Source organism: Diabrotica virgifera, chromosome 7, assembly GCF_917563875.1.
Source record: "Diabrotica virgifera virgifera chromosome 7, PGI_DIABVI_V3a".
Taxonomy (NCBI): Eukaryota; Metazoa; Arthropoda; class Insecta; order Coleoptera; family Chrysomelidae; genus Diabrotica; species Diabrotica virgifera.
The window spans coordinates 208670619-208688280 of record NC_065449.1 but is presented as its reverse complement, the minus strand read 5'-3'; the positions used below and the strand labels follow the sequence as shown (position 1 = coordinate 208688280).

The 17662-nt window shown below is 33.3% G+C and overlaps 1 protein-coding gene across 1 annotated transcript in view; it reads right to left on the bottom strand.

Moving 5' to 3' along the window:
• The window catches only part of LOC114329998 (uncharacterized), a 57584-nt gene that overhangs the window by 26326 nt on the left and 13596 nt on the right, over positions 1 to 17662 (bottom strand). Inside the window, exon 2 of the mRNA XM_028279291.2 lies at positions 4585 to 4690. Coding sequence (XP_028135092.2) covers positions 4585 to 4690 — 106 coding nt within the window. The remainder of the gene's footprint in view (positions 1 to 4584; positions 4691 to 17662) is intronic.

Here is a 17662-nt window from a genome sequence, read left to right as displayed (position 1 = left end):
TGAAAAAAATTAATTACTTACATATTAGGTATATTTTTTATCAGCTAATTTTAAAAAGTTTGGATACGATATTAGATATTACTATCGGCGCCGGCGACGCAAAGCAAGAATGTTATGTATATGTATAGAAGGCGACTATTATCATAACCCGGACAATTAATTTTCAGAGAAGCCATCTGCTGGGAAGGAATGAAAAAAATATTTTATTTTTACATTGTAATAATGACTTCTGATTACGTGTCAAATGTGTGAAGTGTTCATTAAATGGATATTTTGATTCGCTATGTATGTTTATGGTATTGTTCGTAATGCGCATAAGTCCAATTTTCAAAATTTTTGTTACAATTTTGTTTCTCATAGAGTATCTAAGAATATAGTCGAACTAATATACTCATTAAAACGATCCTAAGTTCTAACTGCAAGACGCAAGAGTCTCGCAGGCTTAGGCTTGTTCTTGCTTAAGTCTTGCACGGTAAGTCTTGGTCTTGGTCTTGCTAAAATTAGACGGTCTTGGTCTTGGTCTTGCGAAAACGCAAGAACAAGACCAAGACTGCAAGACCAAGACCGATTTTGGGCAACACTACTATACACCATTGACCTCATGCGTTATTATCCTTATAATACCCTTGGTACCTTAATAACTATAATTGGTTTCTTTAATTTGATTTTAATTTTATTTAATTTCTTACATTTAAGCAAACCACAACAATATGTAATGAAAGTGTATATATATACACTCCACCAAACTTATATGGGATCACTATGTATTTGAAACCTGCAGTTTTTGGAAGCTATAGGGTAAACATTTTAGTTGAAACGATAACAAGAAGAGTTGCGGTGTCCAAGGACAAATATAGCAGGAGGAAGTTACTGGATGACAAGTTAACCAGGCAGCACAAGATTGATCACGTAAATTGGTGTCTTCAACACCAAAACTGTAACATTGGAAATTGGAAAAGTGTGCTATTTTCAACCTAAATTAGGATGTGTAAAATCAGATGATGAACGAATTCGTGTACTGAGAGGGCGAGGAAGACAAACAAGAACGGAAACTGCCAGATTTGTTCATAAATATAAAAGAGGAAGGGTCATGTTCTGGGGAGGAATTATGATCGGTAAAAAAAATCCGTTAATTTTCATCCCACCAACTTTAAGAGCTCGCAGGTATGTTGATTTGGTTCTATAACCTGTAGTTAGGCTTCTGAGAGATGCGATGGAAGAAACTGTAATTTAGCATTAATTCGCTTAAATTATTCTTCTTCTTCTTTAAGTTCCATCTTCTATCGAAGGTTGGAAATCATCATGGAAATGCGGACCCTGTTGACTGCCGCTCTAAATATCTCTGCACTACTGCATTCGAACCATTCCCGTAAGTTCTTAAGCCAGGATGTTCTTCGTCTTCCCACATTTCGCTTTCCTCGGATTTTGCCTTGCATAATAAGTTGTAATAATGAGTATTTTTGCCCTCTCATCACATGTCCCAAGTACTCAAGTTTTCGTCTTTTGATAGTTAGTATTATTTCCGGTTGATTTCCTATCCTTCTAGTTACTTCCACGTTCGACATTCTTTGAATCCATGATATTCGTAGGATTCTTCTGTAACACCAAAATTCAACGGCGGCCAATTTATTCAAATGGACTTGTTTCAACGTCCACGCTTCCAAGCCATAAAGAAGAGTAGAGAACACGTAACATCGAAGCATCCTTAGGCGTAGTTCTAACCTTATATCCCGACAACAAAGAAACTTTTTAAGTTTAATGAATGATGCACGTGCTATTTCAATACGTGTCTTAATTTCTTTGGTTTATTCTACATTTGATGTTATCCATGTTCCTATGTATTTGTAGTTATCCACACTCTCAATCACAGTATCTTCAATAGTTAATTGGATGTTTACGTGTGCTGATTTAGTTATGATCATGCATTTAGTTTTCTTTAAATTCATCTTCAGTCCGTACTCATGACAGCGTTCATTAAGGCGTTGCATTACGTTCTGTAAATCATTGTTATTATCTGTTATTATTACTGTATCGTCTGAAAAACGTAAGTTGTTCAAAACTTCTCCATTGATAGATATACCTTCTATTGAATTTGAGAGTGCTTCTTGAAATACCGCTTCACTGTAGACATTGAAAAGTAGTGGAGACAGCACGCAACCCTGACGGACTCCTCTCTGTATTTTGATATCTTGGGTGTCCTGGTTGTCAACTCTTATCTTGGCAGTTTGATTCCAATATATATTAGATATAATTTTCATGTCACGACTGTCAATATTTTTGCTTTTTAATATATCTACAAGCTTTTTATGTTGAACTTTATCAAATGCCTTTTCAAAGTCTACAAAACATAAGTACATATCCTGATTCATGTCCATGCATCTCTGGGCCAGCACATTCAAGCCGAACAAAGCATCTCGTGTGCTCATACCATTTCTAAAGCCAAATTGTGTGTCACTGATTTCATATTCGAGAGTTTTAACAATTCTACTGTGTATTATTTTCAAAAATGTTTTAAGTGTGTGACTCATTAAAGATATTGTTCTGTGATCCGAGCAGGTTATTGAACTTGACTTTTTGGGAATTGCTACAAAGATCGATTGCAGCCATTGTTTGGGGATTGTGGCAGTCTGATATATTAGATTAAAGAGTTCAACCATTACATCAATACAATCGTCATCAATAAGTTTTAATAATTCGATGGGCACATCATCTGGTCCAGTAGCTTTACCCTCTTTCGTGTTTTTAATGGCATAGATGACTTCGTCTCTTAATATTGGTGGTCCGGTATCCTCTGTGATTTCTAATGACAGTTCTCCTCTTTCATCATTAAAGACTTGTTGGATGTAATTGGTCCATTGACACAATCTCTCCTTCACGTCAGTAATAATATCCCCTTTATCATTTTTAAGGGTATTCGTTCTTGTGCTTTTTCTAGAACCTGTCATTTCTTTGATTTTTTTGTGTAAATTAAAGCTGTCATACTTTTTATCCAGGTCATCTATTTCTTTGCATCTGTCGGAGAGCCACTTCTCTTTTGCCTCTCGAATTTTATTTCTGATGTTTCTCTGAATTTCTTTGTATTTATTCTTAAATTATTATAAAATATCAAATGATTCCATATAAGTTAAGTGGAGTGTATACTTAGGGTGAGTCACCACTAACGGGACGGAAGATTACAGAGAAAGGGTAAAAGATTTGAAAAAAATTTAAATTAATGCGATGGAAGAAAATTTAATTTAGCATTAATTCGCCTAAATTACTAAAAAATATCAGATGATTCCATATAAATCAAAAATGAATAACCATTTTTTCAATTTCGTTGCAACACGAAACTACAGTCGCATCATTATTCCAGTTCAATCAGAGAGTACAGCAAGCACCTATACCGGTTTCGAAACTTATTAGTCTCTCATCAGGAGGCACATCCTCCAGAACCGGTAGAGGTAGCACGGAATCTATTGAGCAATCTCTCAAAAACTTTCCTTTTTGGGTGTCTTCTATCTGGATACTTTTGAGAGTAAACTTTAGTTAGCAGATAAAAGACCATTTTCAAAACCTCAATGCAAAGTAGGTACCATGTCGACGGTTAGGTAGATATCGTAGATATCGTAGTTCTTCATTTTTAGGAATAATTTTTAAATAATATACACGAATGTTTATATTTTTAAAAATAACCAGGTACTGACATAAAATGACAATGTCATACGATGACATTACTAACTATATACTTTGTTTTAAAATCGATTTACCGATGAAGAATTTTTTTTATTTACATAAAACCTCATCAATCATGGAAGGTTATTAGCGGATGTTTAACAATTACAATATAATTATTATATTTTATAAAATAAATTTATAACCTAAAGATAATTAATTGCACTGGATAAATTATAATTTAATATATTCTTTAGCTGACTTGGTTCTTCAGAAATGACCGATGAAAAATTTAAATAATTGTAAATTACGTAAAAACTATTGAGACCAAAATATGGGACATCCATATACCATTCGAAAGACGAAAATTTGTTTAGTATAATAATTTATCAATACAATATGGTGTTCCATTTAAAATAAGCATCACATGACACATTAAATAATCCAATAATGAAATTGTAAATTTTGAACACCCTGTAAATAAATGTTTAATACCCAATAAATTATGGAATACATTCAACCAATATCCAACTATTAAGATGTAAAAGTAAATTTTTATAATTACTTAAATAAGTTGAGAATGAGTCTTCTTTTAAAACGTTACATTTTATGAAAAGTCGACATAACTCAGAACACTCTGTACTTACGATACCTATTTAACTTAAGCCTTATTAAACTATACTTTATTTTTTGCAGATAATTAGAAAATGCAACTTTGATACGCCGCAAGCTATTGGAACACCCTGTATATTTCAAAATAATTTTAAAATATAGCTTTTATCAACTTACAAACTATTAATTTAGATTTTTTTTTAAATCTTTTACAATTTTGCTGTAATCTTCCATCCCGTTGGTGGTGAGTCACGTATATAGATACATAATTACAATATGTGCAAAAATATAACAGTAACTGTAATTGTTCATACTTACATAATGTCTTGTAAATTCTTTGGAATGGAAATATTAGCGGACGGAATTAAAGTGTCTTTTTTAGATACTGACTTTAGAAATAATTCCAAAAAAAACGTCAGTTGATCTATAAATATAAATTATAAAAAGTATAAAACAAAGTATAAATATAAAAGTATAAAACAAAGAGATACAAAAGTTCATGTGATTATGATATATTATAAACCAGCAAAAAGTATCACATTTTCACGGAATTTTAAGGCTAAAATCTGACTGCAGTAGTCAGTAAGATTGCTGAAAGAGTGACTCTCTCTAGACTAGAAGAAAAACCTAGAAGACTAAACGTGCCAGAAGAGCATGTGAATAAGAGCCAAACGTAGCCTAATAGTCCAGTGAAAACAGGGCCTATTTTACCAATAGGTCCGTAAAGCCCCTGCCTCGGGCCCGCATTTTAATGGGATCCGAAAAGACCACTAAAAGAATATTTCTATTGAAAAAAACAAAATAAATTTTCAAAATTATTTTATTTTACGAACAGGAAATGATAAATGATAACAAATTAGGTTAAAGTTATATTCATAAACCATAAACCGTTCTTAACACCCTCAGCGCCAGTGTATCCTTTTAGATACACATAGATACACACTGTCCTCAACGCTGTGTACCGAAAAATATACACATGGCTCGTTGTGTTCGACCGGTTGTGTCTCATAAAAGTACACACTTTCTTAAGTTTTTATATGTAGAGAATAATGTTATGGCCTAAGCCAATTTCCTGGTATAACTGGGTTTTGCCTTAGACACGTAGACATGAAAAGATAGGTTGTATGTAACTAGAAATTCATATAAACATACAAAAATAGAAAACAAAACGAAAATAAACTGCAAATAAATAAAAAAATTGCTTCAGTCACCCTAAAATAACATAAAAAAAAAACTCTATTCGTCCAAAAGAACATTTTGGCCCAGAATGAAAATTTTGTGAACCACCCGTGGCTCTGAAGGTGTTAAATAAATGTATAAATCACAAAACTGCACTAAGATTAGGTAGATTGCCTTGTCGATATCAATAACAATAAACAAAATTTAGACACCACTCCGAAGGATTAACAAGAGGTAGGATTATTATATATATATATATATATATATATATATATATATATATATATATATATATATATATATATATCAAATGAAATAGAGAATGTGGAGAAATCCCCTTACGAATAATTCACACATCCACCATTTTGGGTTGGGAAAATTTTTTGAATAGAATTAAAAATCCAAACACTAGTTCTTAGAAATGTGTTTCGCCCTCTTAAATATAAACATATGTTTTACTTCAAGTAATTAGGGAATTAAAACTTGAGACTGTCATTTTCAGATTTGGCGTAGATCTACGCTTCTGCTATGTCTTGGTCTCGAATGTTGTTTTTGAGTGGAATGTGTCTAAGGATATTCAACCTCTCATCCTTACCGATGAGCCCAGAGGGGTTGAAGAGGGCGAAACACATTTCTAAGAACTAGTGTTTGGATTTTTAATTCTATTCAAAAAATTTTCCCAACCCAAAATGGTGGATGTGTGAATTATTCGTAAGGGGATTTCTCCACATTTGATTGATATCGTACGAGTGGTCGTTAAACCAATAACTTCTCATCTTTTATATATATATATATATATATATATATATAAAATCAAACAGATGAAATAGAGAATGTGGAAAAATCCCCTTACGAACAATTCACACATCCACCATTTCGGGTTGGGAAAAATTTTTCGAATAGAATCAAAGATCCAAACACCAGTTCTTAGAAATGTGTTTCGCCCTCTTCAACTATTTCATCTACATCTCATGTTTTATATATATATATATATATATATATATATATATATATATATATATATATATATATATATATATATATATATTGTATTTGCGTCCCTCGTGGCTTCTGTATAGTTTTGACTCTTCGTGACTTCCGATCAATATACAGCGTGTATATTAACAAGAATAATTTCATACAGTTAGCGCTCGCTTTGGCATCCGTTATACTGGCAACAACGTACTTATAATATCAAGTAAAATATTTAACCTTGGTCGTGTTTAAGTGCAAATTTAGTTGTAGAACCCAGACAAATTCTATTTATAACTTTTGCCAATTAGGTGGTTTTGCTCGGATATACGATAAGGATTTGCTGTAAATTGTTTGTTTTCGTTTTTTTATACTCTTAAATCAGGTTAGAAAAACTTATTTCTTGGGTGTAGTTATGAATGATGTATTTTCTAAACTTTTAGATTTTCTGATTATTAGATTCTCTTAGATTATTTTATGTTCTGATTTAATTATATTTCCTTGTTTATCTTTGATTTGTTTATTACTGTTTAGTGTTTTCCCTGTCAAATTTCGGATGATATTGTACTGTATCTTCAGGTCGTTTTCTTGCGCAGCTTTTTCTGACATTTTTACCATATCATATACATAGTATCTATTGTCTTTCCTGGCTTGCTTTTTAACCGCTATATTTTTTCTTTGTATTTCCTTTCTACTGCTTTTTCCTTCTTCGGTTGCTTCTTTTTGTAACATTTTTTTTAAGTTTCTTTCTTTCTTCTCTTAGTTGCAATAGTCCAGAAAAATAAGGTTTTTGTCGGGACACTTGACCAGCCAGGTTGCAAATGGGTTTTTTGGAGTTATACCTATTACATTATAAATACAACAATGCCCGTCACAGTTCGGACGAGAATTTTAGTAATTAACAAATAAGGGACAAATATGACAGTTTTTCGTTTAAATCGCTACAGGTAAAAATAAGGTAATTAAATATCTTATTTAGATTATTCACCTTTTAGTAGATAAGCAAAGGTTTAAAATTTTTTAAATTTTGATCCGATTATTTGTTACTTCGGAAATTGCAAAATAAAACTAAATTTCGAAAATAAAAAAATTGTTATAACTTATAAAAAAAGTGTTATAAAAATGAAATTAAGACTTTGATATTGCATGAAATGTTGAGTCAAACAGTCCATAATGCACAATAAATTTCAACACGATTTGTCAATTAGTTTAAATTTTATTCGATTTGTTTATCACAAAGAGCTTTTTTTGCAATGTTATTGTTCAGAAAATTATAATAATACAGCAATTCTGTGGAAACCACAGGAAAGAAGAATACTTATATTTTTAACTTATTTAAAAAATCAATAAGAAGTCATTTTTAGCATTCTGAAAACATTTTACGAAAGTAGAATCATTTTTGGCTTCTAAACAATTTTAATAACCATATTAACATATTGACTAAATCTGCGTTGGGATTTGAAAAGCTGATATTTTTACACGAATTTTCAAAAAAAAACTTTTCGCCTAGGTTAATTACGAGCAAAGTTAGCCACTTTTATTACTTATTTAATTCACAGTTACTTCTATGTACATAAAATTCTCCTGTAACAGTGTTAGTTATCATATTCCTCCGAAACGGCTTGACCGATTTTTATGAAATTTTACACGTAAATTCTGTAGGACTGAAAATAGGTGGTAATCTATTATTTACACCCATACGTTATAAGGGGGGTTGCCCCCTGCCACTTTTTTATTGTTTTGGAGAAAATTGTCTACCTTCATTTTATATTATGTACCATTAAAAATATATACAACCCTTAATTTTCACCTTTCTGCCACCAACCCCTATTTTTTAATAGTTATCTATTTATTTACATCTATAAAATTCTCCTGTCGTAATGTTAGTTGCCATAATCCTCCGATACCGCTTGAACGATTTTTATGAAATTATATATGTATACATATACTTGTATATGTATACATAACATTTTGTATTGTTAGGTGGGTATATGTGTACATAACATACTCTACAAAACTACAGGTATATATAAATTAAAAAAGTAATGATAAAAGTCCATCAACAAACTCCGGAGATATTAAGCGCAACATATTTTTGAAAAGTTAATTTCATTTTTTGAGTGCACGGATTTTAATAATTCCGCTCCACAGACCACGAGTCGATTTCGTTAGGACGTCATTTTTAAAGATATATTAACAAATCTGTTCAAGTTTACTCAAACTTTTACACATAAACTATATACATACCTTGAACTTTAAAATAGCGCTAGTTAGGTTTCTTAATTGTTATAAAGAAACTAGCTGTGAATTAAATAAAAAAAGTGCCTAACTTTGACCGTAATTAATCAAGGTAAAAGTTTTTTTTAACATTTATGTAAAAGTACACATCGAAAACAATGTGATAACTACAGGGGTAATTTGTGTTACTAAAAGATAAATTTTTCATATCTACAGTATTTTTTGATAAAATGCATATTTTTCGAGGTATTCTCAAAAAACCCTCTAAAAAAGTCGATTTTTTCGTCGAAAAACTGTTACTTTCAAGCGCGAATAACTCGAAAAATATTAGTTTTACGAAGAAAATGTAAAAAACATTTCTTTCTTAGAATTACTTTTTACATCGATTTACATGGTTAAAATGCAATAAAAATTTCCCGTCCCCGAGATGGGGTGGCAACCACCCCAAGCTTTTAGCGTACAGCGGCATGATATAGAAAATGATCCTTGGCCTATTCCCTACGCCCTACCTTCTGTGAAAATTTCAAGTAAATCCATGCTGGACGAAAAAATTGCGAGTCAAAATGCTTCATTTCCTCGAGAATATCCTATAGAAGGAGGAGAAACAATCAGTAAATGTAACGAATATAAATACCTGGGTATGAATATGAAAATCACGAATGATGGAACACTAGACGGAGCCGTTAAAGAACGAAACACTCAGGGCAGGAAAGCAATTAGGCTCCTAAACTCAGTACTCTGGGACAAGCAGGTAAACAACCAAAACAAGAAAAAGATCTATAACGCCGTAGTGAAAAGCATTATAACATACAGCTGCGAAGTATGGCATATGAAGGAAAAATCAAAACGAATGTTAGAGGTCACCGAAATGGATTTCTGGAGAAGGGCTGCAGGAAGATCAAGAAGAGAACATGTCACCAATGAACGGATACGAGAAATAATGAAGGTCACACATACAATAAATGACGAAACCAACGAAATACAACTACGATGGTTTGGTCACGTATAAAGAATGCATGAAGACAGAATCCCAAAACAAGGGCAAAAATGGAAACTGCAAGATAGAAGAAGATGAGGTAGACCGAGGAAAAGTTGGCAGGCAGGAATAAACAAAGCCATGGATGAAAGAGGTCTGCAAGTAGATCAATGTACGGACAGAGAACGGGTATCGGAAGACGAAGAACGTTATAAACCGATAATATAATAATAATGTAAAAGTACCAGCTTTTTAAATCCTAAAGTCTAGGGATGGCGCTTGTTGAACAAAAAACCGGTTTTTGGTTATACCGGTTTTTTAACTTACGGTTTAACCTGGCGGTTATAACCGGTCAAAAAATCGGTTGTTCCAAAAACAGGTTTTCGGTTTTTTTTAATCAAAAGCAAATACTCAATAAGTTATAATGTTACATTTATATTGCACTTTAGTTTGCTCAATTTTCCTCCCGAAAAATTCCCCAACCAATTCAACCTATAAAAATTTTCCCAGGCGCTTTCAAGTTACCCTAAAAATGGGCCAGAGTACCCCAATCTCTGATTCGTCGCTCGTTGTAGACGGCGTCGGCGTATATTGCGTTGACAATAATTGGGATATTCCCAAAAGTGATGATCCTATCGATCTATCAAAATGTCCCTTGGATCTATCAAGTTTTAAAAAATGTCCAAATGACTTATAGGTATTTTACAAAATAAATTCGATAAACCAATTCAGTATTTACTTCTCTATTGCCATCAAAAAATTTCAGTAGGTAATATTTTTTAATACGTTTGTATAATACCTACCATTTATTTCGTAAGAATTATTTATTGTTTAAAAATTACATAATGGAGATTCCTAATCGTATTTCGGTATTCACATTATACAAGAGTCTTAAGTCTCAAGTACTCAAGTATAAACAATTTTTTAGCTGATGATGGTTGGAATATCGATTTCAAGCAGATCACATACTTTTATGTAAATATTATCATCACATGCACCATTTCACCAGTCTTTGAAACATTTATTAATCTAAATAACTATTCTCAAAATTGTTTCATAAAAGCTGATGTGACACTTTCGTCCAGTTCTCTATTAGTAAATAAAAGTTGAATTATGGTTGTTTGGGTTAATTACTTCGCATTTATTATTTATAATATTATATGATTAAGATCGAAAATATATAGAAATTTCTTCATTTTTCTCTAAATTAATTTTTTTCCACAGGCAACTTATTCAGTTTTTCAATGGTTATTACTTTAAAAAGAAAAAAAACCGGTTATAACCGGGACAAAAAAACAACCGGTAAAACCGGTTGTTTCGAATTAAAAAACTGGGTTTAGGTTATAACCGGTAGGTTTTTTCCATCCCTTAGTCGATTAATTTAGTTTGCAGTCAATACTAACAAAGTAATTCAAATTGTTTATAAGCCAAAAATGACTCTACTTTACTAAAATATTTTCGGAATGATAAAAATGAGTTTTTATTATTTTTTTAAAAACTTTGAAAACATAAGTATTCTTCTTTCATGTAGTTTCCACAAAATTGCTGTATCATTATTATTTTATGAAGAAAAGCATGCTTTATCATTGCAAAGAAAAGGATTTTTTATTAAACAAATTGAATAAAATGTAAACTAATTGACGAATCACCTTGAAATTTTTTGTTATATCTGGACTGAACATGGACTGTTTGACCCAATTTTTCATGTAATATCAGTCTTAAGTTTATTTTTGCAAAAGTTTATTTTTGCAACTTCCGAAGCAACAAATAATCGTACCAAAATTCAAAAACTGCCATTTTAAACCTTTGTTCATCTACTAAAAATGAATACTCTATCTGATATAAGATATTTAATTACTTATTTTTACCTGTAGCGACTTAAACGAAAAGACTGTAATTTTCAGGGCCGTGCCGTTCTATGATGCGGTGAGGCAGCCGCATCAGGCGGCATCACAAGGGGGCGGCATAATCAGTAAAATCTAATATCTTCTTCTTCTTCAAGTGCCGTCTCCTAATCGGAGGTTGGATATCATCATCACTATCTTTAATCTATGCACCTCTGCTCTAAAGAGTTGTATAGAACTGCATCTAAACCAGTCCCTTAAATTCTTTAACCGTGACATTCTCCTTCTTCCAATGGACACGCGCCAACTCGTAACTCTTAATGACAAACTTTTTCAAATCAAAATGTACACCGGCCAATTCGTAACTTTTTTACTACCTGACCCTCCCAACTTGCAACTTATACAGGTGAATTCGAAACCATTGTTTAATTCTAATTCTATTTACACATAAACATTACATCTACTGGTAATGCAGCAGAGTTATGCTCCACGTAACGTAGAGCCACACCCAGAGCTTTAGTGGCATCTGCGTGTGACACTCAATATGACAGGGAAACTTCTTCCTCGCTTTCTTCATCTTCATTAGTCATTAGGGTTGCCTTGAGGTTGAACCAAGTCTACAATGTATTCATCCGTAAATTCTTCGCTCCCTTTGTCGTCAGCTTCAATCCATTCTGTAATTACACTTTCTTCTTAGTTTTCTGATCCATCTTGTATAGGGGAACGGGGAAAAATGGAGCTTATTCAAATTAGAAATCAAGCCATGGAGTTAACGACTAAGCACAAATGATGACACTGGCTCTGCATCAGTGACATCAATCTGAGATGGGTGGAAGAGGGAGAGAGACAGGCACAGCGACTCAAAATCAACGACAAAATAAACTTTCAATTATTAGTTAGGCTCTTTCGGATAATCCGACCTTTTCGGAATCCGAACAGGCTGTCCCCCCAATTAGTTAGGATTTGCGGGGTTTTACTGTATATAGGTACCTACTATAATATCTGCGTTCCAATCGGCTGGTAGTCTGTTTTGTTCATATTTTTTGTTGTATTAGCTGATTTATTTCCTTATGTAATTCTCTTCCTCTGTATTTTTTTCCACTGTTATTTCATTTTCTTCTGCTGCTTTTCCGTTTTCTATGTTTTTAATATTTGTTTTTGTACGTTTTCTTCTGTGAAAATTTCTACTTCGTTGTTATCTTGTTCTTCTTCATCTGTTTCCTTCATACCGAATAGCATTTTTTCGTAATATTCTTCTCATATTCTGCTGATCTGTTTGTCTTCAAACAGGGTTTCTCTTTTTTTTTGTTTTTTAGTACTCTTGTTTTAATGCTGGACGTACTTTTTTATCTGACTTTTTTGTAAAATTGTTATATTTGATGGTTTTCTGTCTTTTTTCTCCAGCGAAACCCGTCATTTTTCTTCTTTTTATTTGTTGAGTTTGCTGTGTTTCTCGCTATTTTTTATTCTTCCCTGTTTTGTTTTGACGGATTGGTTGTTTATCCACGTCATTCTAGCGTAGTTTTTTAGTTTTCGGCGTTTCGCAGTCTTGATCGTACGTAAATTACACATTTAAAATTGAAAAGGATTTATAGGTTCCAAATTAGCTAAAAGACGGTGTTTCAATCCCTGTTTGTGTATTATCGCTCCAAACCCTTCTTGGCAGTAGCGCACCCGGGGGGGGGGGGGTTTGGGAGTTAAACCCCCTTTCCCCCAGGGCATATGAAAAATATATAAATAATAGCAGGAAAATGTAACTTGTCTTTCACAAAATATAGAAAAAAATTTCGACGCCCAAGCCAACCCCCTTCCCCCCAGAGAAAAATTATAGGTGCGCTACTGCTGCTTGGATGTGTCCCGTTTTTTTCAAATTTATGATATGGTCACCCTACAGTAGAAACGCTTCTTAATTCACGAGAGTATTCTACACACTTGTTCTTAATCCAGGATACAGTTTTTTGTGTCAAATTAGAATTTCATAATGGTAGATAAGTTTATTTTAATTTTCTAATCTATTTCAACAGTAGGGCCCCCGCATACTGCAGACTTTTTACCTGCCGATAGTTTAGTCGGGTTGGGCAAAATTAAAGATTTTTCTTTTTAAAATATGTAAGAATGTAGTTCGTTTGGTATGGCATGAGTGCTTTAATTTTTTTAAAGTATGTATTCTATTTGTTTTTAATTTTGTAGACTAGCAGACTTAACTACTTTATGTAATGTGAAATTTAAGACTTACTACTATATTTTAAATATTTTTCAAAATATTATTTTCTATATCCTTACATAAAAAAATACATTGAGTGTATGAAATAAGTAAGCAATGTTTTAAACATTTTTATTATTTTCCAGACACCTTGGCACCTATTAGTTGAACAAATTATATTATTAAAAATTTTGTACTTACTTTACTTAAGCCGTCCTCTTGTACCCTACGCTGTCGAGGTAAAAGTTTTGTAATAAAAAATTAAGAATTCAATTTTAACACTTCTATAATATGTTACAATTGAGCAATTAGACCAGCAGATTCGGCAACTGGTTATGATAAATTCATCAATTTTAATGAACATACTTTTTAATATTTATTTTTGCAGTGAAAAAAAATACATTGTTAATTAGACAAAAAAATATCATTAATATATCACAACAATATTTTTTTCAACATACTACAATAATCAATTATAAAAATATCCGAAGTCTAAATTCCAACATTTGAGGTGACAACAGCGCAGTGGAAGCCATGAGGACATAAACTCAAATATACGGAGACCACTACAACCGCAAACTGAATAAATATATATTTGGATGCCATCAAAACCGTTAAAGTGATTTTAGATATACAGCAAGCGAACATGGCGCGTCTGACGGCAATTGCTCCAAGTAATGTGTATATTATTATACAGATAACGTGACTGAGGACGTCCGGCCAATATTTTGTGTAAGCATTGTAGGAAGTGGTACCTTTCATTTGCGATACATTTTAGGGAAAGTCCTCGTGGCAACCGTATATCGGAGTTCACGAAGACCTGGAAGCCACGATAGACTACGGTTTAACATGGGGGGACGTCATAAGATGCTAAAAATAAATATATATATATACAGTTTTTGGTTAATTATTGTCTTCTTAATATATATATATATATATATATATATATATATATATATATATATATATATATATATATATGAAAAGAGAAAATAATTATTCTCTTGGTAGCCCGGCGAATATATATATATATATATGTCATAATATTTATTGGCAATGGACTTTTTAATTTAATATTGAGTTTGATGGTTAAATGGCGTTTTCTGTAAGGTATTGCATTACCTAGTCGTTTTATTAAATCTCTTTTAATACTTATTTTTCTTAACTAAGTAATCGTTTCGTTATTATCATGAGTTAAATATTTAAGTGGCAGTGAAAAACGAAAAAAGCAAAAATTAAGAGAATAGGAACGGCAGGCACAAAAAGATGCAATATTATCAGGGCCGTAACTAACATTAGGTCAACCAGGGCAGTGCCCCGGGGGCCTCCAGCCAAGGGGGGCCCCACAGAGGCTCCCGTTTGATTGGCCTTGCATAGATTTTAATGAGAAAATTAAAAATATGTATTTTAAAAGCCGATCCCAACGAAATATTTTCAAATGACACAATTTTAAAAAGACCTTACAGGGGCACACGAGATCTAATATAAAGTTTTAATTTTTCACTGGGGAAATTAGTCTTTTCGACTAAAATGCAATTGGAACAGAACAGGGGTTCCTGAGGCCTGAGCTAAGCTGGGGCCCCCGAGACCTTAACATAAAAATTTAAATTATTACTTAGAAAATTAGTTATTTCGGCATAATAAAACCTAAAATGCCATTGGAAGAGGGGGCCCGCCTAAGATGGGGCCCCCGAGACCTTTCTTAAATATATAAATTGTTACTGAGGAAATTAGTTATTTTGACGAAATAAAAACTAAAATGCAACCGGAATAGGGGCCCAGCTACTTTGTCTTAACCAATTTTCTCCAAACCACATCTTGGTACGTGAAAAGAACCAGATTTTTCCGGACCCCCCGCTTCCGATGAGGGTAAACCACCATACCCCCGGCAGGGGGCCCCCAGATCACTTTTGCACCAGAGCCTTCAAGATCGTACTTACGGCCCTGAATATTATCATATTTTTCACCCCACAACAGTGTGCAAAAAGGAAGTTCGTCCTCCCATCCTTTTCTTCTTCTTCTTCTACGACACTACAGCCCAAATTAGGCCTTGGCCTCCTTTATTTTTTGCCTCCACCCTGGTTTATCTGTCGCTGCTCTTCTCCATACACGGACTCCTAAAAATGCTTGTGTATCGCTGCTTACTGTGTCTTCCCAGCGCTGTCTTGGCTTTCCAACCGGTCTCTTTCCCTGCATTCTAACGTTCAGTGCTCTTTTTGGTAACCTATCCGGTCCCATTCTTATCACATATCCGGCCCATTTCAATTTCTGTATTCTAATTAAAGTCTGACAGGGGTGTTTCCTTATAAAGTTGATAAAGCTCGTTGTTGTATCGAATTCTGAAGATTCCGCTTTCCCTCAGAGGTCCTAGTATTCTCCTTAGTACTTTCCTTTCGAATGTGTCGAGTTTGTTTTTGGATGTTTATTTCAGGACCCATGTTTCACTTCCATAGCATGCTATTGGTCGAATTAAGGTTTTATAGATTCTCATCTTTGTATTTCGGTGGACACTTTTAGACCGAAATATATATTATGGAAGAGGGCAATATAAGCTCTGTTTGTCTGCATTATTCTCTTCCGTATTTCCCCTCTTCTCTTCTTCTGATCCGTCGGCATATATTTCTACTCCCAGGTATGTAAACTTTCCAACCGTTTCAATGTCATCTTCATGTATAATGTTTTGTGGGACTATATTTCTTCTCGTCTGTATCATTATTTTTGTTTTGTCTGCGTTAATTTCCTTTTCGTTTGCGTTTTAAACTCTGCGCATGTTTCCTGTGCTCCTGTTGATATGCTACTCAAAATATTAATATCATCGGCATAAGCGGCCAGTTGAACGGTTCTGTTGGTCAGTAGGTTTCCTCGTCCAGTTTGCATTTGCCCAACAACCGCATACTACAGTACCAGATTAAACAATGTTGGGGCCAGCCTATCACCCTGCATCAATCCCTGGTTTTGTACTCGTACACATGCCTCAGCAGTGGAGGATCTAGACAATTGCCTTGGGAGGGGAAATTTACCTTAGGGGGGACTTCCAATGAAACATCAACCAAAAGATATAAAAAAGATAAACCCAAACTACATAAAAGACATAAACAATAACTTATATATGCATTAAGTTCCCTTCTAGAATGTTTTTTGGGTTGACTTTGTCTTTCTGTGGTTAAAGTTTGATAATAATTGGTTAGGTCAGGTAATATATTTTTATGTTTCAACAATTTTTTTCTTTAATTTTGGACTTGTTAGGGGGGGGGGAATTTACCTTTTTTCCCTCCCCTTAGATCCGCTACTGTGCCAAGTTTCATCCATTGTGACTTTAATGCGTCTAATTAGCTTGTGTGGTATGCCAATTCAGCCAATATATGGTATAGTCTGTTCCTTTTGACTGAGTCATATGCCTGCTTGAAGTCTACAAACACGTTGTGAACATCAATATCGTGGTCCCATGATTTGCTCAATACCTGCTGGACTGTAAATATTTGATCCATTGTCAGTCTTTCCCATCTGAAGCCCGTCGATACTCTCCAACAATATTCTGCTGGTGGTTGGAGCCGCTGGTTTATAATATACTTGAGGACTTTATATGCTGTACATAGTAGAGAAATTACACGGTAGTTGTTGCACTTTAAAGAGTTAAACAATGTTTAATTGTTTAAATATAAATTTAATTATTTTTAATAATAGTTATTTATGATATAAGTGTTAAAAGTACACGTTTAAGGCACGCATGTGAAAGTTTGCAGAATTAGCGATAGCGTGTTCTGCAATTCACATGAGTGCCTTAAAAATGTACTTTTTAACACGCATATCATACAATATTTTTTCTACAAACGTAATTACAGGACAATATCTACAAAAACTTTTACTTGAACTTACTGACATTCCATTTCTATATTTTTTTGGCATTATATCAAAATTGCCTATACGGTCAATACGAATTGCAGTGCCATAAAAAATTTAAAGCACTAGTGCCCTAATGTAGCA